At 46.6% G+C, this 23747-nt stretch overlaps 2 protein-coding genes across 2 annotated transcripts in view; both read right to left on the reverse strand.

Moving 5' to 3' along the window:
- LOC134351189 (myelin-associated glycoprotein-like) overlaps positions 1–23747 on the reverse strand; it is a 469309-nt gene that overhangs the window by 160259 nt on the left and 285303 nt on the right.
- Positions 14375–23747, reverse strand: part of LOC134350568 (von Willebrand factor A domain-containing protein 7-like) — a 30137-nt gene continuing 20764 nt past the window's right edge. The window contains exons 11-17 of the mRNA XM_063055943.1: positions 23462–23597; positions 22939–23091; positions 22093–22185; positions 20556–20824; positions 19592–19725; positions 17254–17413; positions 14375–15322 (exon numbers count right to left, since the gene is read on the reverse strand). Of these exons, the coding sequence (XP_062912013.1) occupies positions 14930–15322; positions 17254–17413; positions 19592–19725; positions 20556–20824; positions 22093–22185; positions 22939–23091; positions 23462–23597 (1338 nt within the window). The 3' untranslated portion in view covers positions 14375–14929. The remainder of the gene's footprint in view (positions 15323–17253; positions 17414–19591; positions 19726–20555; positions 20825–22092; positions 22186–22938; positions 23092–23461; positions 23598–23747) is intronic.

A 23747-nucleotide genomic window follows, 5' to 3' on the forward strand; every position in this document is an offset into this window, starting at 1 on the left:
GACCCGGGTCTGTAAGGAGTCCTTATCTTCTCCATGTGGGTTTCCTCTGGGTGCTCTGGGTTCCTCCCACAGTCCGAATATGTAGGTTAATTAGTCATTGTAAATTGTCCCGTGATTAGGCTATGGTTAAATAGGGGGTTGCTGGACACTGTGGCTCGAAGGACTGGAAGGTCCTACTCTGCGTTGTATCTCAATAAGTAAATAAATAAAAATACAGCGAGGTGGTCACGCCCAGGTTACAAGAGGCAGGTAACAGAATGAATATCAGGAGAAGGCAGGGAAAAGGGCAGACAGTGCAGAGAACTCCAGTGGCTGTTCCCTTCGATAATAAGCTTACGACTTTAGATACTGTGAGGAGGGCAACCTACTGGGAGGAGCCACAGTGACTGAGTCTGACACTGTGGTTCAGAAGAACAGAGAGGTGAAGAGGACTGCAGTGGTGATAGGAGATTCCATAGTCAGAGGAATAGAGATGAGATTCTGTGGGCACTATAAAGACAACCAGATGGTATGTTGCCTCCCAGGTGCCAGGTTCAGGAATGTGTTGGATCAGTTCTGTAGCACTCCAAAGGGGGAGGGAGAACAGCCAGAAGTCTTGGTGCGTATTGGTACCAATGACATAGGTAGGAAAAGCAAGGAGGGCCTCAACAGAGATTTTAAGGAGCAAGGTAGAAAGCAGTTTGAGGGAAGTTAAAACTAAAGTCACCAGGTCAGTTGTGACTGCAGGACTGGTCCATCAAGATGGACCCAGTGGAGAAGGAACTGTTCTGTGCTGCCATTGCTAAGCTGGGAGCCTTGCTTGGTACACACCAAAAGCAGCCACAGAAGATTATGGGTGCTGCGAAGCAGTGAGCTGAGTCTCTTTAGCAATTGCATGCATGCCTTCCTCAAGATCCTTGTTCTGGTGCAATGCCAATGCCTGACTGGTTCTGCCAGCTGCAAATGTGCCAGCCAAAGAACCCAAGATCCCTGCTTCCCAATGTATGATGGCAATCCGGGCAGCTGCTTTTACTCTGTGTGCCCTTGTCTTTGAGCTCCAGCCCTCTGTCTTTCAGGCTGATAAATCCAAGATTGTCTACATTATATCTCTGTCGTCAGATTGTGCACTAGAGTGGGCAACGGCCCTATGGTTCCAGCAATCTCCAACCTGCTGTGATCGAAAGATGTTCGTGGTCACCCATGAACAGATTGTTTATGACCCAGTCAGTGACTGGGAAGCCAAGGGAGGGTCCGATCTATTGTAGACTTTGCAATAGAATTCTGGGCTCTGGGGTTTGAGGCCTGTCCCTTGCCCTGAAAGGTTCTATCTTTAAATGGCAAGCCCATTGGCTCTGGAGTAATCAAATACTGAACAAAGCCACTTCGTTTGACCATGGGGCCAACCACCATCTGTTACGGGGTCCTGAATTACCCCTATGAACTGTGCTTTCGAAAAGAGAGAAAGAGTTGTTCAACACAGACACCTTGTTAAAAAGAGAGAGAAAGAAAGAGAGAGAGAGGCAAAGACTGTTTTGAGATGGTGTTATGGTTTTTCGGCAGCATGTTTACACTTTTGCAAGGACATTAGCAGCTTCCACGTTATTACAGAGAGAGAAAGGAGGAGCTGTTTGTGAGACAGTTGGTATTCAGCACGGTGAGATAAATAGAAGGTCAGATGATAGATCTACAGGCACATGGTTTTGGACCCCAAATAAGCTTTGTTGTGCCCACAGAAAGAGTGGGTTTTGGAGGATCGATCAGGCTGATCGATTAATGGCTCTTGCAGTGTGAAAAGGGTGTGGCCTGGGGAGTTATTCTTGTGTCTAATCCTCACCTGGGTTGATAATTCCACCACAGAAGAATGACCCCCTTTGTTGTGGTCACAGTCGGTGACTTCTAAAGGATTTCGGAGGACAACGGGAAGATCGACGGTGTCAGCTCACCTGAAGACTCAAATCTCTCTTTCTCTCTCTCCATCACTACTCAACTCAATACCACGAACTGAACTGAAGTTTACTCATTATCGTAAGACTATCTATTTAGCCCTAGACTTGAAGAAGCTTGGTTTTCATATATATTGAACACTTACTTATATATAATCATTGCTAACCTGTTTGATATATCTGCACTTATATTACTGTATTGCATAGTTACTAATAAATTATATTAGTTATTAGCAATACTGGACTCCAAAGTGTCTTCCATTTCTGCTGGTTCTTTAACCCGTCACAGGGTACGTGACAAAATTGGGGCCTGCTTGCGAGATATGAACAAATTGGTTGGGGTGGGGGGCTTGTTTTAATTGAGTGGGAAAAATATCTTTTGATTTGGTTGTGTGGAAAAACAGCAGAAATGGACGTTAGGAAATTTCTGGCATCCCCAAACCCTGTGGTTTTGAAGAGAGCTAAAAAGGATGAGTTGCAGAAAATTGTTGAGGAACTGGACCTTAAGACGGTAACGAAGAGTATGACTAATGTAGAAATTCAAAGAAAAATAGTTGAATATTATGTTTCGATAAAGCAATTTACTGAGGATGTGTTGAAAATGTTTGCTGAAGGTTAGGTACTTACTGAGGCTGAGCTTCAGCTTCAGTGGGAAAAATTAAAAATGGAGCATAAATTGCAAATAAAACAGCTCGAGGGTGATGAAGCAGAAAGCCAGAGGATCCATGAGGCTAGAGAGGCAGACAAACAGAGAGAGTTCAAAAGGGAGATGTGGCAGCTGAGAGGTTTAGTGTCAGATCCTGATGATTTTTACAGCTCGGAAGAGCTTGTTTTGTTTGATGAATTTAAAAGTTGTGTCCCCTATGATGTAAGGGCAAACCTAGAGGAAGAGGATGCCGCCACCCTGCGGGGGTCTGCTAAGAAAGCAGACAAAGTTGTTTCAACCCATGAGGTTGAGTTTACTCTGGATGAGAGTTTGCCAGGGAGTAGCTGGGAAGTTCGGGGCGACCTTGAATTTGAAACTGGGACAAGTGATGAAAGCCCAGAAGAGGCAGCTGTCCCGATTGCCTGTGTTCAGGTTTTTGAAGTACCTGTGGATTCACGGGGTACTGAACCTTGTGTTGAAGCTCAGTTAAGGTCTGAGGTGACTGACTTGGTTGGAAAGGAATGCAGTTCTTCAGTGTCATATGGTCTTGGTTCAGTGAATAAGGGGTTAACCTTGGTACCAGTGGAAATTGAGGATTCTCAGTCACTTGTATTAGACAGTGTTCTAAAAGTTAGTGATGAGATAAAAATTGGTGAGGTATATTTTATTGAAAGTATTAGAAAAAAATGTTGTTTCTGAACCTTTGAATACAGTACTTGTGAAGGTTTGGTTGGTTGTGCGACCTTTGACCCTGCTTGCAGGACAAAGGCCTGCTGAGGAAGTATGGGGCACTCTGTTGAATTTTGTTTTGATGTTTGGAGGTAAGCACTTTCAAGGTTATGATGTTATTCACGATGATGTAATGGCGACAAGTCAGAATAAAGGTCGTAGGAATGAGAAAAATGGATTGTTTGACGTTTTCCACAATATACACATGGTTTACATAAGTCTGGTGATAATACTAAGTTTAGTAAACAATGTGGGGAGGTTGACACCTCTCCAAGGTGATGATGTGTCACAGACTTTTCTACCTTCCATATTCCAGCAGGACTTAGAATGTAGTAAAGCTGATGAAAGTAAGGCTGATGAGAAAAATTTGTCCTTATTGAGGAAGGAATTTATAGAGGAACAGAAGTGAGATTCTGAAATGGTGGCCGTAAAGGAGACAGCTCTCACAGAAGAGGAGGTTCAGAGAGAGTTAGTAGGATATTATCTTAAAGATAGGGTGTTGATGAGGAAGTGGAGACCAGCCACTGTGCCAGCAAGTGAAGACTGGGCCATTGACTGGTGCTGAAAGTTTACAGGGCTGAAATTTTAAACATGGGTCACAATATGCCTTTAGGTAGACATTATGGAGAGAGAAAGACAGTGAACAGGATTATGAAGGAATTCTACTGGCCTAATTTAAGAAGAGTTGTTGTGAATTTTTTTCAGGACTTGCCATACCTGCCAGGTTGAAGGGAAACTTAATCAGAATATTCATGTAGCACCACTTAAAATGATACCTGTTTTTGGTGAACCTTTTTCTAGGGTCATAGTGGATTGTGTTGGCCCATTGCCAAAGACTGCAGCTGCTCATCAGTATGTGTTAACAATTATGGGTGCTGTGTCTAGGTTTCCTGAAGCCGTGCCTCTTGGGAACATCAAGGCCAATAATGTGGTAAAAGCACTCAGTAAATTTTTCATACTGGTAGGTCTGCTCAAAGAAATTCACTTTGACCAGGGTAGTAACTTTACTTCGAGAACATTCCAGGGGATATTTGGAGAATTGGAAGCTAAGCACTTTGGGTCATCTACACATCACACAGACTCCGAGGGAGCCTTGGAACGGTTGAACTCCACCCTTAAGACCATGATTAAAACAGATTGTGTGGAAAATGGGAAGAAAAACTGGGATGAGGGGTTCCCCTACTCTTATTTGCTGTTGGAGATTCGATTCAAAAATCATTGGAGTGTAGTCTATTTGAAACTGTGTTCGATCACAGGCCGAAAGGACCATTGACCCTACTCAAAGGACTGGTCTGATTTGAAAATATGGGTCAATGTGCGGGAGAGACTTAACAAAGTTTGTGGCCTTGCAAAGGAAAGTTTGTAGGATGTTCAAATTAAAATAAAACACTTGTTTGATGAGGTAGCACCTGTGGGTACGGTTATGAAAATAAATGGAGTCGTGAAGGCTGGAAATGAGGTGAAAAATCATTTTAACCCGCTGAATCTAGTGTCAACAAGATTTAAGAATTCCATTGTTTTGAAAAATATTACTGATAAGGTCCATCAGTTGGATCCTACACCGCAAAAACAATTGAAAGAATTGATTAGCTGGCATAAAGATTTGTTTTCTGACATTCCAAGACGGTGTACGGCTGCAGTGCATGACATCATTGTAAATTCAGCCCAGCCGATCAAAGAACATCCTTACAGAATGAATTTAGTGAAAAGTAAAATGGTTGAACAAGAAATTGGAAACAAGAAGGAACAAGGAAAGAGAGTGGATGACTGCATTGATAGAGTGAGGAAGGCTAAATACCTTACAAAGATTGACTTGTTAAAAGGATACTGGGGTGTTCCTTTAACAGAGAGGGCTAAAGAGATATCAGTATTTGTGACACCATCAGAACTGTATGAATATAATGTTTTACCCTTCGGGATGAAAAATGCTCCAGAGACATTTCAAAGAAGGATCAATTATGTGATTAGCGGTTTGGAAAACACAGGGGCTTATATTGATGATTTAGTTGTCTGGAATGACACGTAGGAAGAGCATATTGCAGCGGTAGAAAAACTGTTTGACAGAATTTCTAAGGCCAATCTTACTGTGAACCTCGCTAACAGTGAGTTTAGCCATGCCACAGTTATATATCTGAGCTATGTTGTAGGCCAGGACCAACTGGCTCCTGTACAGGCCAAGATTCAAGCTATTGCTAAGGTTCCTGTTCCGACTGGCAAGAAAGCTTTGAGAAGATTTTTAGGAATAGTATTATCGTAAGTTTTGTAAGAACTTTGCTGACATCACTCTTCCCCTAACAAAACACCCAGGGAAGAGTGAAATATTTGTGTGGAGTGATTTTTGCCAGGAGGCATTTGAACATCTGAAAACCATCCTATGTTATCACCTTGTGCTCAAAGCACCTGATTTTTCAAAACCATTCTCGATAGCAACAGGCACTATTGATGATGCTGCTGGGGCCGTACTATTGCAGAAGGGTGTGGATCACATTGAACACCCAGTAGCTAATTTCTCAAAGAAATTTAATGGGCACCAGAAAAATTATTCCACTGTTGAAAAGGAATTACTAGCACTTATTCTGGCTTCACAACATTTTGATGTCTATGTTTGACCTGCCCCGGGACCACTTGTGGTTTACACGGATCACAATCCGTTGGTGTTTCAAACTAAGATGAAGGATAAGAATAGAAGGTTATTAAATTGGAGTCTGATATTGCAAGAATATGACCTGAAAATCAAACAAATGAAAGGTACTGACAATATTATAGCTAATTGTTTATCCAGATGTTAAGTTAGGAATTGTACACATTCTGCTCTGTTAACTGATGATTATACATGTATTGTTTCAAACTCTGTAATTTACATTCAAACTAAAATTTTTGCCTGCGTCAACATTTTTCTTTTGAAGGCAGGGGGTGTGACGGGGTCCGGCATTACCCCAATGAACTGTGCTTTCGAAAAGAGAGAAGGAGTTGTTCAACACAGACACCTTGTTAAAAAGAGAGAGAAAGAAAGAGAGAGAGAGGCAAAGTCTGCTTTGAGTAGTGTTATAGTTTTCGGCAGCATGTTTACACTTTTGCAAGGACAGTAGTAGCTTCCATGTTATTACAGAGAGAGAAGGGAGGAGTTGTTTGTGAGACTGTTGGTATTCAGCATGGTGAGATAAATAGAAGGTCAGATGATAGACCTACAGGCACAAGGTATGGACACTGAATGAGCTTTGTTGTGCCCACAGAAAAAGTGGGTTTTGGAGGATCGATCAGTGGCTCTTGCAGTGTGAAAAGGGTGTTACCATGGGGAGTTATTCTTGTGTCTAATCCTCGCCTGGGTTGATAATTCCACAACAGAAGAATGATCCCCTTTGTTGTGGTCACAGTCAGTGACTTCTAAAGGATTTCGGAGGACAACGGGAAGATCGATGGCGTCAGCTCACCTGAAGACTCAAATCTCTCTCTCTCTCCCCATAACTACTCAACTCAATACCACGAACTGAACTGAACTTCACTCATCATCGTAAGACTATCTATTTACCCCTAGACTTGAAGAAGCTTAGTTTTCATATATATTCCACATTTACTTATATATAATCATTGCTAACCTGTTTGATATATCTGCATTTATGTTACTGTGCTGCGTAGTTACTAACAAATAAAATTAGTTAACAGCAATACTGGACTTCAAAGTGTTTTCCATTTCTAAACACAAAATAATCTGCAGATGCTGGGATCAACTTCAACAGGACCCCACCACTAAGCACATCTTTCCCTCTCCACCCCTCTCCGCTTTCCACAGGGATCGGTCCCTCCGTGACTCCCTTATCCACACGTCCCTCCCCACGGATCGCCCACCCGGCATTTATCCCTGTAAGCGTAAGTGCTACACCTGTCCCTCCACCTCCTCTGTTGCCACCATTCAGGGCCCCAAACAGTCCTTCCAGGTGAGGCAACACTTCACTTGTGAGTCTGTTGGGGTCATCTATTGCATCCAGTGCTCCCGGTGTGGCCTCCTCTACATCGGTGAAACCCGACGCAGATTGGGGGATCGCTTCGTCGAGCACCTCCGCTCCGTCCGCCACAACAGACAGGATCTCCCAGTAGCCACCCACTTCAACTCTGCATCCCATTCCCATTCAGAAATGTCCATACATGGCCTCCTCTACTGCCATGATGAGGCTAAACTCACGTTGGAGGAGCAACACCTCATATACCGTCTAGGTAGTCTCCAGCCCCTTGGTATGAACATAGAATTCTCAAACCTCCGGTAATTTCTTCCTCCTCCCTTACTCTACCCCTATTTCACTCTGCCCTCTCCTCCAGCTGCCTGTCGCCTCCCTCATGGTTCTGCCTCCTTCTACTACCCATTGTTTTCCTGCCTATCATCTCCCCGCTTCCCCTCCCCCACCCTTTTGTCTTTCAAATTACTGTTTTTTCAACTGAACCTACCAGCCTTCTACTTCCAACCCACCCCCAACTTCTTTATAGTGTCTCTGCCCCTTCCCCGGCCGGAAACATCCTCATCGTTTCCACGGATGCTGCACGACCTGCTGAGTTCCTCCAGCGTGTTGTGACTGTTTTCCATTTCTGCTGCTTCTTTACCCTGTCACGGGGTATGTGACACATGAAACAATTTCTCTGTATCTTCTCGAGTCCTCCCAAGACCCTCTGATAATTAGCTATCTATGGCTGTGGCTTCGTGACCCACAGTTCTCTTGGGTCACTGGATCTCTTCCTCGTTGGAGTCCTGCACCTCTCCTGCGTCCCTAGTAGCTATGGTGCATGAAGAAACTGCTGCAACAGTTGAAGGTGTGAGTCCCTCAATCAATGTTGACTGCTCATTGGACCTTGCGCATGTGACCCCTGAATATCATGATCTGAGACAGGTATTTGGTGAAGAGTGAACTACTGAGTTTATACTCAGATTGTGCCATTGAACTTCTCCCTGATACTGTTCCCCCTAGAGGTCAGTTGTATTCTCTCTCTACCCCATAAACGATGACTCTGAAGATCAGCTTCATTCGCCCTTCCACTTCACCAGCCAGTGCTGGTTTCTTCCTTATTTCCAAGATAGACATTGGCCTTCATCCCTGTATTGACTATTGAGTTCTCAGTAACATTATCGTTAAGAATCGTTATCTTCTCCAACTGATGTCGTCTACATTTGAGCTTCTACAGAGAGCCAACTGTAATGCCCTGTTTATGATTTCTACTGCTATGCCATAGGTATTTCTTTTTAGCAATTTGTTCTCGTTTCTGAAAAGCGAGGGAAAAGTTGATGTGAAAGGTTTAAAGAGTCCTTCAGCAGTTGATTTAAATTCTGAGCTGATTTTGGCTATTACAACATTGGTTGATAAATGTAGAAATATAACTGTGGATAACTGTGGAAGGTATCGTAGGCTTGTGAATGTTCTCTGGAGGAGGGCTCACGCCTGATGTGGAAGAAGTATGAGGCTTGGGCTGGGTAGACACCTCAGTTACTGAATGAATTTCAGTGCTCAGATGATATAAAAAAAACAGACTGGTCGAGAGCTGACAGGGTCCGACGGCTGATATACTGAGGTTAATAAAGACAGAAAATCCTGGTGCCCCAACCTGTAATATTGTTATGCTAACTTATAGTTGTGTGTTTGCTTTGGTTTGTGAGTAGCCCTGGAGTCCTGCACACGTTTGTGTGTGTGGAAATGCACTGTTTGTGTGTGAGGGATACTGTAAATGTGAGTCTGCAAGTGTGAATGTGTAAGTGTGTATTTACACATGAAGTGTGAGTGACCTCACCAGGTTCTGAAGCCTGCCAGCTACCCTCACCTGGATTAGCCTGTCTGTCGCAGTGGTGCACCAGGGTGTGGCTGCTATCACATGCAAACAGCTACTCAGAACCACAGCTGAGAGCTGAGTGTCTGATGGAGGCCAAAGGTGAGTGAGCTGCCCCAGAATGGACTCAACAAGCCCCTCCGTGTGCACCTCATACACCTGGTGTATACCTGTCCTTGCATGTGAAGTCAGCTCTGGCGGACTGGGACGATGAGATATACGGTGAGATCTAACAGCCGGGATGGCAGTTCTGCAGCGCCTCAGAGAGAGCAAAGGGCATGAGAAGGTGCAGAAGAAGTCATGGTCATCCATTGCAACTAGGAAGACCCCAGTTTGTGATCACACTTGTATCACTGGACCCTGGTTTCCAAAGTTAAGATGGAACTGCCCCAGTGCAATTGCTTTTCCTCTTGAAAAAAATCTCCTGCACAGGCTTTCCTGACTTCATGAGATAGGATGGACAACCAACCCCATCTTCTCATTATTACCATCAGAGGGGAGGTACAGGAGCCTGAGGATCCATGCTCAACAATTCAGGAACCGCTTCCTCTCCGCCATCAGATTTCTGAACTGTCCATGAACATTATCTCATTACTCCTTTTTTGCACTAATTTGTAATTTATACTAATTTTTGTCTTTGTACGGTACTACTGCTGCAAAACAAATTTTGCATTAGTCAGTGATAGTAAACCGGACTTTGATTCTGAAACATATTAAACATACTGTAAATTACAGGCAGATGCTACAGCATTAGTGTGGTATATATAATATGAATTTGTGGGAATCAAGGTAAGATGAATGATTAGAAACAAGAGAAAATCTGCAGATGTTGGAAATCCGAGGAACACACACAAAATGCTGAAGGAACTCAGCAGGCCAGGCAGCATCTATGGAAAAAAGTACAGATGATGTTTCAGGCCGAGACCCTTTGGCAGGACTCGGGAAAAAATAAGGAGTATATTTAAAAGGTGCGGGAGGAGAAAGAGAAACACAGGATGACAAGTGAAACCGAGAGGGGTAGGGATGAAGTAAAGAGCTGACAAGTTGATTGGTGAAAGAGATACAGGGCAGGAGAAGGGGAGTCCGATACAGAAGGCCATGGATAAAAGAAAAGGGGAAAGGAACACCAGAGGGAGACAATGGGCAAGCAAGGAGATAAGATGAGAGAGGTAAAAGGAGATGAGGAATAGTGAAGGGGAGGCATTATTGTAAGTTTGAGAAATTGAAGTTCATACCATCAGGTTGACGTATTGTTCCTCCAACCTGAGTGTGGCCTCATTGTGATACTAGAGAAGGCCATGGACTGACATATCATAATGGAACTGGGAAGTGGAATTAATATGGGTGGCCACTGGGAAATCCCGTTATTTTGATGGACGAAGTGTAGATGCTCGGCGAAATGGTCTCGCAATCTACGTCAGGTCTCGCCGATTTGCAGGAGGCTACAGTGGGAGCACCTTTCTTTATTCGAAGAAAGGAGCTTCCCTTCTTCCAAAATCATCACTGTGCTCAACCACATCTGTTCCGTTTCATGCACATCTTCTCTTACCCCATCGTCCCGCCACCCTACCAGGGATAGGGTTCCTCTTGTCCTTACCTACCACCCCACCAGCCTCAGCGTCCAGCACCCTAATTCTCTGGAACTTCTGCTGTCTCCAATGGGATCCTACCACCAAGCAGATTTTTCCCCACTCCCCTCCCCCAAATTTATGTTTTCTGCAGGGATGGCACCATACACAACTCCCTTGTCCATCCATCCCTCCCTGCTGATCTCCCTCCTGGCACTTATCCTTGCAAACAGAACAAGTGCTACACCTGTCACTACACCTCCTCCCTACCATTCAGGGCCTCAAACAGTCCTTCTGGGTGAGGCGACACTTCACCTGTGAGTCTGTTGGGATCATATACTGTGTTCGGTGCTCCCAGTGTGGCCTCCTGTAAATCGGTGAGACGGAACATAGATTGAAAGACCACTCCACCAAGCACCTATGCTCCATCCACCAGAAGAAGCGAGATTTCCCAATGGCCACGAATTTTAATTCCACTTCCCATTCCCATTCCAATACGTCAATCCATGGCCTCCTCTACTGTTGCGATGAGGCCACACTCAGGTTGGAGGAACAACATCTTATATTCCATCTGGGTAGCCTCCAACCTGATTGCATGAACACCGATTTCTCGAACTTCTGGTAATGATCCTACCCCTTCACCATTCCCCTTTCTCTCTTCCCTCTCTCACCTTATCTCCGTACCTGCCCATCGCCTCCCTCTGGTGCTCCTTCCCCACTTTTTTTTCTTCCATGGCTTTCTGTCCTCTCCTATCAGACTCCCCCTTCTCCAGCCCGATATCTGTTTCACCAATCAACTTCTTAGCTCTTTACTTCACAGCCCCCCCTCCAGATTTCACCTATCGTCTGGTGTTTCTCTCTCCCCTCCCCACACCTTTAAAATCTACGCCTCATCTTTTTTCTCCAGTCCTATCAAAGGGACTCAGCCCAAAACATCGACTGTACTTTCTTCCATAGATACTGCCTGACCTGCTGAGTTCCTCCAGCATTTTGTGAATGATCAGAAGATATATGTATTGCTGTATCATTGTATTGTTAACTTTGCCCACATCATGTGTCTTTAACTAGCTTAACAATGTCAAAGTAAAAGGTGTGCATGACAAAAAAAAGAACAAAAATAATAGAAGATCTCCCAGACTGGAATAATCGCGTAGAAAAATCAAACAGCAAATTCAAGGATTTGAGTTGGAAAACAGGAATTTTAATTTGGAGTTTGGAATTCAATATCAGACAGGGTACGGCATACAATACATAGCTCAAAAGAAAATCAAAGATCCCCGCCATCTGGGCCACGACATCCCCTATGAGGTTAAAGAAGTTTAACTAGTCACCAAACACTAACAAACTTTTACTGATGTACCCTTGAAAGTATTCTGACTGGTTATATCATGGTCTGGTACGGCAATTCGAATGCTCGGGTAAGTAAGAAGCTGCAGAGAGCAGTGGACTCAGCCCAGTATTTTCATCATGGTCGCATCACTCCCACCACCGGTAGTGTCTACAGCAAGTACTGCCTGAGGACGGCAATGTCCAGAATCAAAGACAGCACCATCCAGGCCATGCCATTTTCTCTCAGCTTCCATCAGTCAAATTTGCGTTATTGTCCTAACTGTGTTCCTCCTTGTATAATTATAGATAATTTACAATAAATTTTAATTTTTTTCTTGTGAATGTTGTGTCTCTGATTCTGTGTTGCTGTGATGCTGCAACAAGTAAGTTTTTCATTGCACCTTTGCACAAATGGACTTATGAATCTGATGATAAAGTCCAATTGGACTTTCAAGAAGGATACTGTCTCACTAATGGAATGAGGGAGGTAAGAAGAACCACATTAAAAAAGTTTGTTGTTTTTTTATTAATAAAGCCAGCAGGTAAGTACATGTTTAGGTTAGGTTTTTGAGCCAAACACGGGCAAATGGGACTATGGGGGTGATATGTTCAGCATTGACCAGATGGGTCAAAGGGCCTATTTTTTGCTTTGTATCTCTATGACTCGACCTAGATGATGAAAATATATAAATGTTTCATCTCATCTCCCAAGATCAATAATTATCAGAGACGTGATATTATATTTTCAGGGCCAAAGAGGTGGTTAGACAGAATTCTTGACAGATAAGGTGAAACCATCTACTGAGAATTAGTGAGGTTAGAAGAAACATATTGAAAAAATTGAACAAAGAGTTTTTTTATTAATGAAACTAGCAGATTCTTTGCCAGGTTACAGGCAAAACGTGGCAAATGTTGTCCAATTGACTGCCAATGCACTTGGAGAGCTCCTGCTTAAGGCTAAACACAGCACCTTCAGGGAATTTTGGAAAATAGGAGTTTTATTTTGGACTTCTGACTTCAATAACAAACTATGTACTGAGAATTCAGAACACAAAAATAAAATTAATGCACAGAATTAAAGTTGTCAAGCATTTTCAACCACAGCCAGGAGTTTAAATCCATGCTCTATTTTCAGACCTAGAAAGGGTGTTCAACCTTTGCTGGCAGTTAATGAATGGAGTTAAGGTTCATTCATACGCAAATGCAGGGACTTGAGGGGAGTAAGGGGGTGATTCAACCACTTATCGTGGACAAGTGCGAGGTGCCGCATTTTGGGGAGTTAAATTAGCACTGAACGTACACGGTTAACAATAATATATCAGAGAATGGTGTAGAGCAGCAGGACCTAGGGGTATAGATATATGGTTGCCTAGAAGGGTAGACAGGCTGGTGAAGGAGACATTTGGCACACAAGCCTTCACCAGTCAGGGCTCTGAGTACAGGAGTTGGCATGCCACAACAATTCACCTGCATATCTGCTGGGGTCATCTATCATATCCAGTGCTCATGATGCAGACTCCTCTTTGTTGGTGAGACCTGCTGTAAATTGGGGGGCTGTTTCATCGAGCACCTCTAGACCATCTGCCAAATGCAGAGCTTCCCAGTAGCCGAGCATTTTAATTCCAATTCCCATTTCCATTCCAACCATGTCAGTCCACGACCGCCTCTTGTGCCACAGTGAAGCCACCCTCGGGGTGGAGGAGTAGCACCTTGGATTCCATCTAGGTAGCCTCCAACCTATTCCACACTCTGGCACGTTACCTCTTCTCACCTGCCTGTCACTTTCCCCTTGGACCCCTTTTCCTCACTCTCTTCCCCTGTCAGATTCCATCCTCTCCAGCTCTTCACTTATCATCTTCTAGTTATCCTCCTTCCCCTTCCCCCTCTTTTTTACTCTGACATCTTCCTCCTTTCCTCTGGTCCTGGAGAAGGGTCCAGCATTTTGGGTGTTTGCTTTGGTTTTCCAGCAACTGCAGAATTTCTTATGTTTATCAGCTGTACAGGACATTGGTGAGACCACGCTTGGAGTACTGTGTGCAGTTCTGGCCACCCAACTATAGGAAGGATGTCATTAAGCTGGGGAGGGTGCAGGAAAGATTCCTGAGGGTGTTACTGGGACTGGAGACTTGAGTTATAAGGAGAGGCTGAACAGGCTGGGACTGTTTTCCCTGGAGCGAAGGAGGCTGAGAGGTGACCTTACAGAGTTTGATAAGACCATGAGGGGCAGATACAAAGTGGATGGTCACAGTCTTTTTCCTCGTGTAAGGAAGTCTAAAACTAGAGGGCAGAGTTTTAAGGTGAGAGGGGAACAATTTAAAGGGGACCAGATGTGCAAATATTTCCATGCAGAGAATGTGGGTGCATTGAATAAGCTGCCAGACGTTGGGGTTGAGACAGGAACATTAACAATATGTGGAAGACACTTGGACAGATACATGGAAAGGAAAGGTCTGGAGGGATGGGACTGGCTTAAATGCAAATTTCAGTCAGCATGGACCAGATGGGCCAAAAGGTCTGTTTCTAGGCTTTGTGACTCTGTGACACTTGGACTGGTACACGGATAGGAGAATTTCAGAAGGGTAAGGGCCAAACATGGGCAAATGGGACTAGATGGATGAGAATCTCGGTCAGCATGGACCAGATGGGCCAAAAAGCCTGTTTCTGTTGTGTAGGGCTCTATGAAATTGGACAAATGCACAGATTGGAAGTGTAGTGGGATACGGGACTAAATGTGCGGCATAAGAAACAGGAGCAGTATTAGGCCATTCAGCCCATTGAGTCTGCTCTGCCTTACCCAGCTGAACAACTGTGATCTCTGGAAGGTGTGGGAGAGGGAATTTCTCCCTGGTTTTTTGAGTGAGGGATGCATCTGGTGGGGGAGGGGGTGTCCACATGGAGTGCCCAGGGAGCAGGTTGGGCAGATCCTACATTCAGAGCAGCAGAGAAGTGGCAAGGATAGAGAGGCTGAGGAGAGCAGCGGCCCCTCCGGAGATGGTGGAGGGCCCGGCCCGACTCCGGGCCTCGATGAAGCAGCTGCCCACATTGCCAGAGGCGTCCACCCCGAGCAGGGTGATGGAGGGATGACAGCAGGTGGAGTTGTACTCCACCAGCGTCAGGCGGAACTCCCCTTCTTGCTTCTGCTCGATGGTCAGGTTCCCTTTATCATGGCGAGCCCGGACCCTGGCCCAGGCAGGTCCTCGCTCAGAGAACTCAGCCTGGAGGCCCCAGGTCTGCTTGGCGCAGTCCACCTCCTGCTCCTTCTTTGCAGGACAGTGACCAGTCAGTGCAGTGGTCCGGCAGGTAGGAGGGTCGACATCCACATTCTGTGGGTTCAGAGTCAGGATTAGTAAGGGAATGTGGAGTACGTTCAGTGAGCACATGGCATGTGTCACCACCCTTCCCGTAGTGCGCTCTCCATATCACCCCTCCCAAAATGTTCCTCCCCACCGCCACTCCCATAATGTTCCTCCCCGACACCACCCCCAAAATGTTCCTCCCCGACATCACTCCCAAAATGTTCCTCCCCGACACCACCCCCAAAATGTTCCTCCCCAACGCCACTCCCAATATGTTCCTCCCCAACACCACTCCTGAAGAGCAGAGCTCCCTCCTTGCCAACCATCCCACAGCTCTCCCTCCTCGCCAACCATCCCTGGTGTAAGGTTGACATGGATAGAGAGATGGAATGATAGTGAGAGAAGGAACGAGAGCAGGGGATGAAGAGAATGTGACAGGAAAACAGAGAGGGAGAGAGAGAGAGAGAAAAGAGTGGGAGAGAGGAAGGGTGCAGAGGGAGAGAGGATAAGGGAGAGAATGAGGGAGAAAATGGGAGAGGATGAGGAAGAGGGGGAGAGAAAAAGAAAGAGGAGGAGAGGAACAAATAGAGTGAGGAAAGGAGAGAGGGAGAGAGAAACAGTGACAGAAACAGAAGGAGGGAAGGAGAGAGGGAGAGACAGAGAGGGGGAACAAGACAGAATAGGTGGAACGAGGAAGGGTAAAATGGGAAAAAAGGAGATCAAGGATCAGAGACAATGAAAGGGAGAGATTAAGAGGGATACAAAGAGTGTGACAGGGACAGCGAGAGGGGGAGGTAGAGAAAGGAAGGGGGTGAAAAAGATTGGTACAAAGAAAATGGGAGAGCATCAGAGGGAGGGAAGGAATGATAAAGAGGGGTACAGTGAGTGGGTGAGAGAGAGAGGGACAGAGAGAGAAAAGGAGAGAATGAAGAAGAGAGGAGTACAAAGAGCACAGGAGGGCAGCAGAGAAAGAGAGAGATGGAGAGAGGGAGAGAGAGGGGGGAGAGATGGAGAAGAGTACAAAGAGAGTGGAGAGTGACAGAGAGAGGGAGGGTGATAAAGAGGGGTACAGAGAGTGGGAGAGTGACAGCGAGAAAGGAAGGAGGGTGAGGTGAAGAGAGGTACAAACAGAGTGGGAGAGGGACATAGGGAGAGAACAATAGGGGGAGAATAGAGGGAGAAAGGAGGGAGGGTGAGAGGAAGAGGGGTACAAAAAGGGTGGGACAGAGACGAGAGAGAGGGAGAGAGATAGCTAGAGAGTGGGAGAAGTAGTCACAGGGAGAATAGAGGGACAGTTCGAGTGTGTCTATGTGGGGGAGAATGAATGGGAGACAGAGATGGGGTTGGGGGTCGGGGAGAATTCATTGATTCAAATCTTTCCCAATCCCCCAGATGCTCTGGGTGTCGTCTCGGGGCTGTTCCCCCAGCTGAAGGACCTCCCTGTATCTGGAGGATGTCCCCGCATCTGGGGGATCTCCCCATGTCTGGAGGACCACCTTGCGTCTGTGGAATCTCCTCAGGTCTGGAGGACCACCCTGCATCTGAATGATCTCTCCATGTCTGGAGGACCACCCTGCGTCTGGAGGATGTCCCTGCGTCTGGGAGATCTCACCATGTCTGGAGGATAACCCTGTGTCTGGAGGACCACCCTGCGTCTGGAGGATCTCCCCATGTCTGGAGGATAACCCTGTGTCTGGAGGACCACCCTGGGTCTGGGGGATCTCCCCATGTCTGGAGGATGTCCCTGCATCTGGGGGATCTCCCCAAGTCTGGAGGACCACCCTGCTCTGGAGGATGTCCCTGCGTCTGGGGGATCTCCCTGTGTGAGGAGGACATTCCTCCTGTGCTCAGACCCCTGGCGTATTTGGTGTCAGCACCTTCATTTACATCCCTCAAATCCCCCCACTGGTGTGACGAGGGTGCTGGTGCTGCGGAAATCCCTTTACCCTGGGACATACCTGCCCGGTGACCATCAGCTGGAGGACGGCATAGGTGAAGTCAATGTTGGAGTGGTGTTGGGCCTCGAGCGTCACTGTGACCAGGGTTCCTGCTTCCACGTCGGTGGGGGTGGGAGTTGTCAGGTTACCCTCCACAGACTGGTTCTTTCCGACGTACAGTCTACAGGGGAATGAAGTTCCATCACCTCCGCGTCTTCAATGTCCTCCATAATTCCGGATCCAAGCAACCACAGACACAACAGTTCCCAAGCCAATGGAGATGAGATTTCATGGGACAGTCACATACACCCCATGCACAGCATGGTGCCCCACCTCACCAGCCCTCTCACAGTACAGCGCTTCCCCCTCACCGGTCCTCCCACAGCATCCCTCCTCACCGCTATTCCCACAGCGTCTCTCCTCAGCACCATTCCCACAGCTCTCCCCCCAAAATGCCCCTCCCACTGTGCTCCCACCTCACTGCCCCCTCCCACAGCACTCCCTACTCACCACCCTCACCCCCCTATAAGGCCACAAGACATAGGAGCAGAATTCTGCCATTCAGACTACTGAGACTGCTCCACAATTCCAAAGTGGCTGATTTATTATCCTTCTCAACCGCACTCTCCAGCCTTCTCCACATACCCTTTGATTCCCTTAATAATCAAGAACCTATTAACCTCCATATTAAACATACTCAAAGACTTTGCCTCCACAGTCACCTGTGGAAATGAATTCCAAATATTCACCACCTTCTGGCTAAAGAAATCCTTTCTCATCTCTGTTCCAAAGGGACAACCTTGTATTCTGAGACTGTGCCCTCAGGTCCCGGACTCCCCCACTACAGGAAACATCCTCTCCACATGCACTCTATCTAGGACTTTCAATATTCAATAGGATTCAGTGAGATCCCTCCTCATTCTTATAAACTCTAGTTGGTTCATCAAACGCTCTGCATACATTAACCCTTTCATTCCCTGGATCAATCTTGTGAACTTCATCTGGACTACCTCCGATGCCAGCACATATTTCCTTAGAAAAGGCGCTCAAAACAGCTCACAATACCCCAAGTGTAGTCTGATCAATGTTTTATAAAGCCTCAGCATTACATCCTTGTTTTTATATTTGCACCTCTCAAAATGAATGCCAACATTGCATTTGCCTTTCTCACCACTGACTTAGCCTTTAGGGAATCCTGCACAGGGATTACCAAGTCCCTTTGCACCTCTGATTTATGAATTTATTCCCTGTTTAGAAAATAGTCTACGCCTTTATTCCTTCTACCAAAGCGCATGACCATACACTTCCCAACAATCTATTCCATTTGCCACTTTTTTGTCTATTCTCCTAATCTGTCTAACAACTTCTACAGAATCCCGGCTTCCTCAACACTCTCTGCCCCTCCACCTATTTTCATATCGTCTGCAAAGAATTCCAACAGATTTGTAAGGTAATATTTTCCCCTCAGGAAACCATGCTGACTTTGGCCAACTCTCAGTGCCCCAAAACCACATTCTTAGCAATTGACTCCAACATCTTCCCAACAGCTGAGGTCAGACTAATTGGCCTATAGTTTTCTGTCATTTACTTACCTCACTGTTAAAGAGTGGAGTGATATTTTCAATTTTTCAGTCCTCCAGAACCATTCCAAAATCAAGTGTTTCTTAAAAGATCACTACAACGACTCTACAATCTCTTCAGGAACCTCTTTCAGAATCATGGGGTGTACACCATCTGGTCCAAGTGACTTATCTGCCTTCAGACCTTTCAGTTTCCCAAGCACCTTCTACTCAGTAATAACAACAACGTTCACTATCCCCCCGAATCCCTGGAACCTCCGGCCTACTGCTGTTGTCTTCAACAGCGAAGACTGACACAAAATACTTAATCAGTTCGTCTGCCATTTCTTTGTCCCCCTTTACTACCTCTCCAGCGTCATTCTCCAGTGGTCTGATACCCATTCGTGTCTCTTTTACTCTTTATATATCTGGAAAAAACATTTGGTATCATCTTTTATATTATTGGCTAGCTTTCCTTCATATTCCATCTTTTTTCCCAAATTGCTTTTCAATTGCCTTTTGTTGGTATATAAATGATTCCCAATCCTTTACCTTCCCACTAACTTTTCCTCTGTTACTCACACAGAAAGAACCCTGTCGTCACCACCCATAGTGATCTCTCCTTGCAGCACCACCCCTCCTCACAGCACCGTTTGCCCTTCTCAGTGCCCCTCCCACAGAGCGGTCCTCCCTCCTAACCAAGACACTCACTCGTCTCCACCCTCCTGCAGTGTGGTGCTTGCTCACAGACACGAAAATGGGGTGGGGAGGGAGGTAATGGGGGTGATTTGCATTCCCACCTCAAAGGGTTTCCACTTGTGACGTTTTGATCGTCAGTCAGAGAGATACTGTACACAGATCCCGGCCCAGCATTGGTAATGTTGAAGCGGATGGTAATGTTTTCACCTGCCATAAAGCTGAGATCAGACATGACCTGAGACACCAGAGGAAAAAACATCATAAATCAATAACCAATCACCAACATTGATCAAAAATCAATAATCAATCACCAATCAGAGCAAGTTCATTGCAGAGGAATCTTCACCCTGTGTCTGGGTGTGTGATTGGACGTTGTGGAGGGAGCTTCACTCTGTTTCTCACCCTGGGAGTGTGTGATGGGAAGGTGTGGAGGGAGCATCAGTCTGTGTCTGACCCTAGGAGTGTGTGATGGGAAACAGCAGAGGAATTTCACTCTGTGTCTGAGCCTGGGTATGTGTGATGGGACTGTGTGGAGGAGTTTCAATCTGTGTCTGAGCCCAGGAGTGTGTGATGGGAAAAAGTAGAGTAATTTCACTCCGTGTCTGAGCCTGGGAGTGTGTGATGGGACTGTGTGGAGGGAGATTCACTCTGTGTCTGACCCCGGGAGAGTGTGATGGGACTGTGTGGAGGGAGATTCACTCCGTGTCTGAGCCTGGGAGTGTGTGATGGGACTGTGTGGAGGGAGATTCACTCTGTGTCTGACCCCGGGAGAGTGTGATGGGACGGTGTGGAGGGAGATTCACTCTGTGTCTGAGCCTGGGAGTGTGATGGGACAGTGTGGAGGGAGCTTCACTCTGTGTCTGACCCCGGGAGTGTGTGATGGGACAGTGTGGAGGGAGATTCACTCTGTATCTGAGCCTGGGAGTGTGTGATGGGACTGTGTGGAGGGAGATTCACTCCGTGTCTGAGCCTGGGAGTGTGTGATGGGAGGTTCACTCAGTGCCTGACCCTGGAAGTGTGTGATAGCTCGGTGTGAAGGGACTCTCACCCTGTGGTTGATCTCACCGTGAGTTTGGTACTGCTGATGGAGGTAACAGATGGACTCTGCCTTTGGAAGATCCTCCTGCTCTCCTCTGTTCCTTGGAGCAGCAACAAGAACTCTTGAGATGGAAAGCTCATGAACTCTACCAGGAAAATGCTGGTCTCTGAGGTTGGAGTCAGGGCCTCCTTGCTGAGCGTCCTCCCCTGGAAGTCCAGCAGGGAGATGTCCTTGGGCTGGTGGGATGGGTAGTTCTCTAACCCCGTCATTGTGACCTTGAGTGTGGCTGGTTCACCTGGACCAAGGGCCAGAGAGGATAATTAAGCACCCATTGACACCAGTTCCCTTCAGCTTAGACGCCCCGCACGACCACAGACCCTTTGGCACAACTGATCCCTGCTGACCATTAACTGCTCATTTATGTTTAATCGTGTTTCATAACACCAGTTTCCTGTCAACTCCTCCCCCCTCGGTTGTACCCCTCACCCTCACACTCCGGGAGAGGGGTGGAATTCACAGTCGCTGATTAACTCTGCCCCATACACACACACAGACCATCACCGAGGGATGGGTTTCACACATACACACAGTACCAGAGAGCCCGGGTCTCTGGAGATGGGCAGACAGTATCTCTGCCCGCTGTGACACTCTGTCTCGGTCCAAGCCAGTGCTCAGTCCCTGGAACTGTGTCTGACACTGAGTTCCAGCCTCATCTCCATGACCAGGGTGACTCCTGACCAGCACAGACCCTGGCTTATCGGATGTCTGGTGAACTTCTGAAACTCTTTTTCATTCACGTCCTGCTTGAAGAGTTACACACGGGCATCATGAACTTTCCCATGAATGGCATTTGGAGTACTGGTGAGTTTAAAACAGGGGTTCTTAATGTGGGGTTCATGGACCCTCGGGGGTCCCTGAACAGATTCCGGGGGTCGGTGAACTTGGATGGGAAAAATTTACATCGTTATATTCACTAACCTCTCAGTGAAATTACGGTAGATCAAGCGTGATCATAGTCTTCCTGTCTGTAGAGTATAATATTTAAAATTGTGCTTTTCTAATGTATAGTCTTGTATTTAATGAGTTAATAGAGACAAAAATGACTATATCACAGTCATAAACTATAAAAAAATGACTATTTTATGTATTTTATGACTGTATTTCAATAGAATTGGTTTTTTTTGTAATCTTGTGTATTTTACATTATATATTGAAATACATGATTCTGAGAGGGGTCCATAGACTTCAGCGGACTAGCAAAGGCCTCCATGGCATAAAAAAGGTTAAGGACCCTTGGTATAGAAGAACAGGGAGTCTCTGTCATCACTCTTTCTTGTCTTTCTCCCTCTCCCCAACCCTCTTCTTCTATCTCTCTCTCTCTCCCTCTCTCCCCCTCTGAGGAGATGATGAAGAGGGCCAGGGTGGAGAACAGCTGACGATGGCTCTCATCCCGGAATGTCAGAGTGAACCCGCGTGTGGCGATAGGATGTGTGAGGGAGGGGAGGAGTACGAGTGTGGGTGGGGTGGAGTAGGAGTGGGGATCTCGGCATGGTGGTTGGTTACCTGCCATGGGTCGGCCAGTCACCATGACCATCCCGGGGTGGGGACCCTCGAAAGCCTCCACGAACTCGTACAGGAAATCCACGACACTCTGTCCTGGGGGTATAGTATAGTATAATAATTAAAATATTGTTTTTTTTTCAGAGCAGGTGGTCAGAACGGGTATTGTAATCTCATAACAATCCCTGTTTCACTCTTATTACTGTCCAATTTATATCCCAATTACAGGACATATTAAACTCTCATCATTGTCCCAGTAACTCCCCATTATGGGTCCTGTAACAGATACATTATAACCCCTTTATACACTCCCATACTGTCCCCATTATATCCCCGTTACGTGACCTGTTATTTCCCCATTAGAGTCCCTCTATACACCCACATTACATTCCCCATTACACTCCCATTACAGTCACATGGCAGTCCATTATACCCCCATTACAGTCTCCTTTGCACACTATCACCCCTCCGACACTCCCCGCTGGAGGGAGAGAAAGAGGATCAGGATAAAGAGCAGCAGAGCTACAGAAATGAAAGTGAGAAAGGGGAGGGCGAGGGTGAGGGGGAGAAAGAGGGAGACAGGGTGTGGCAGCCGAGGGGATGAGTGGGAGAGGGGGTGAAAGACAGTGAGGAAGAGAGAGGACATGGAAAGGGTGATGCAGCAGACAGAAAGAATGTGGAAAAGCAGAGAAACAGGAGAAGGAGAGACGGAAAGGAGAAAAGTGAAAGAGAGAGGGTCAGAGAGAGTGAGAGGAAGGAGAGAGAGAGAGAGGCTGGAAATGGAGTTAAATCAGGACACTGAAGTGAAGAAGAGAGACGACTGGATCGGACAGGGTGGAGTACAGACACCTGTCACTTTCATCGTGTACGGGGTCCCCGACTGTACAGTGAGGTTCCATTCGCCGAGCTCGGGCACTGCGTTCAGCATTATGATGTAGAGGTCTCCCAGGTGCTCAATCATTGCCAGTGTCCCCGAGGAGTTAGAGTGAGGCTGCTGGACACCTGCGGAGAGGGAGAGAGGGAGAGGAAGGCCAGTCAGTCATTAGCACGATGGATCACTCATAACTGGAACAGGATCATTCAGGGAGGGTCACAGAGATGGAGAGGGATGTAAGGGCTAGATGGGGTCACAGAGATGTGGAGGGATGTAGGGGGGTAGGGAGGCTGGTGGGGGGGGTCATCGTGAATGGTAGGGGTGTAGGGGTTGGAGGGGGTCACAGAGGTGGGAAGTTGTAGGAGCTGAAGAAGGGAGACCCCAAGAGAGATGGGGGTAGAGGCAAAAGGTGAACACAGAAATGGAGAGGGGTGTCGATGCCAAAGGTGGCACAGAGATGGGGAGTGGAGGGGTGTAGGGGCCAGATTCTCTCCTCACCTCTGGGACTGGAGATGTGGAAGTTGTCCGGACTGCCAGACAGGAAGATGGTGACGTTCTTCAATGCTCCATCCACGTGGAAGGGGAAGACGTTTGTGAGGTGATCCGTGTTTCTGACTCGCTGAAGGATGGTGACCTGAAACAGGATACCATGATATCCCGACCTTTGCCCTGTGACCCAGTCCCTCTCAGCCACCCCTCTCTCCTCCACTCCACCTCAAACTGACCAATCTAATATATTCAGGTAGGGAGCAATGTATAGAAGAGTTTTGCTGTGTCTCCATTT

This window comes from Mobula hypostoma, chromosome 8 (assembly GCF_963921235.1).
Source record: "Mobula hypostoma chromosome 8, sMobHyp1.1, whole genome shotgun sequence".
In the NCBI taxonomy this organism is placed as follows: domain Eukaryota; kingdom Metazoa; phylum Chordata; class Chondrichthyes; order Myliobatiformes; family Myliobatidae; genus Mobula; species Mobula hypostoma.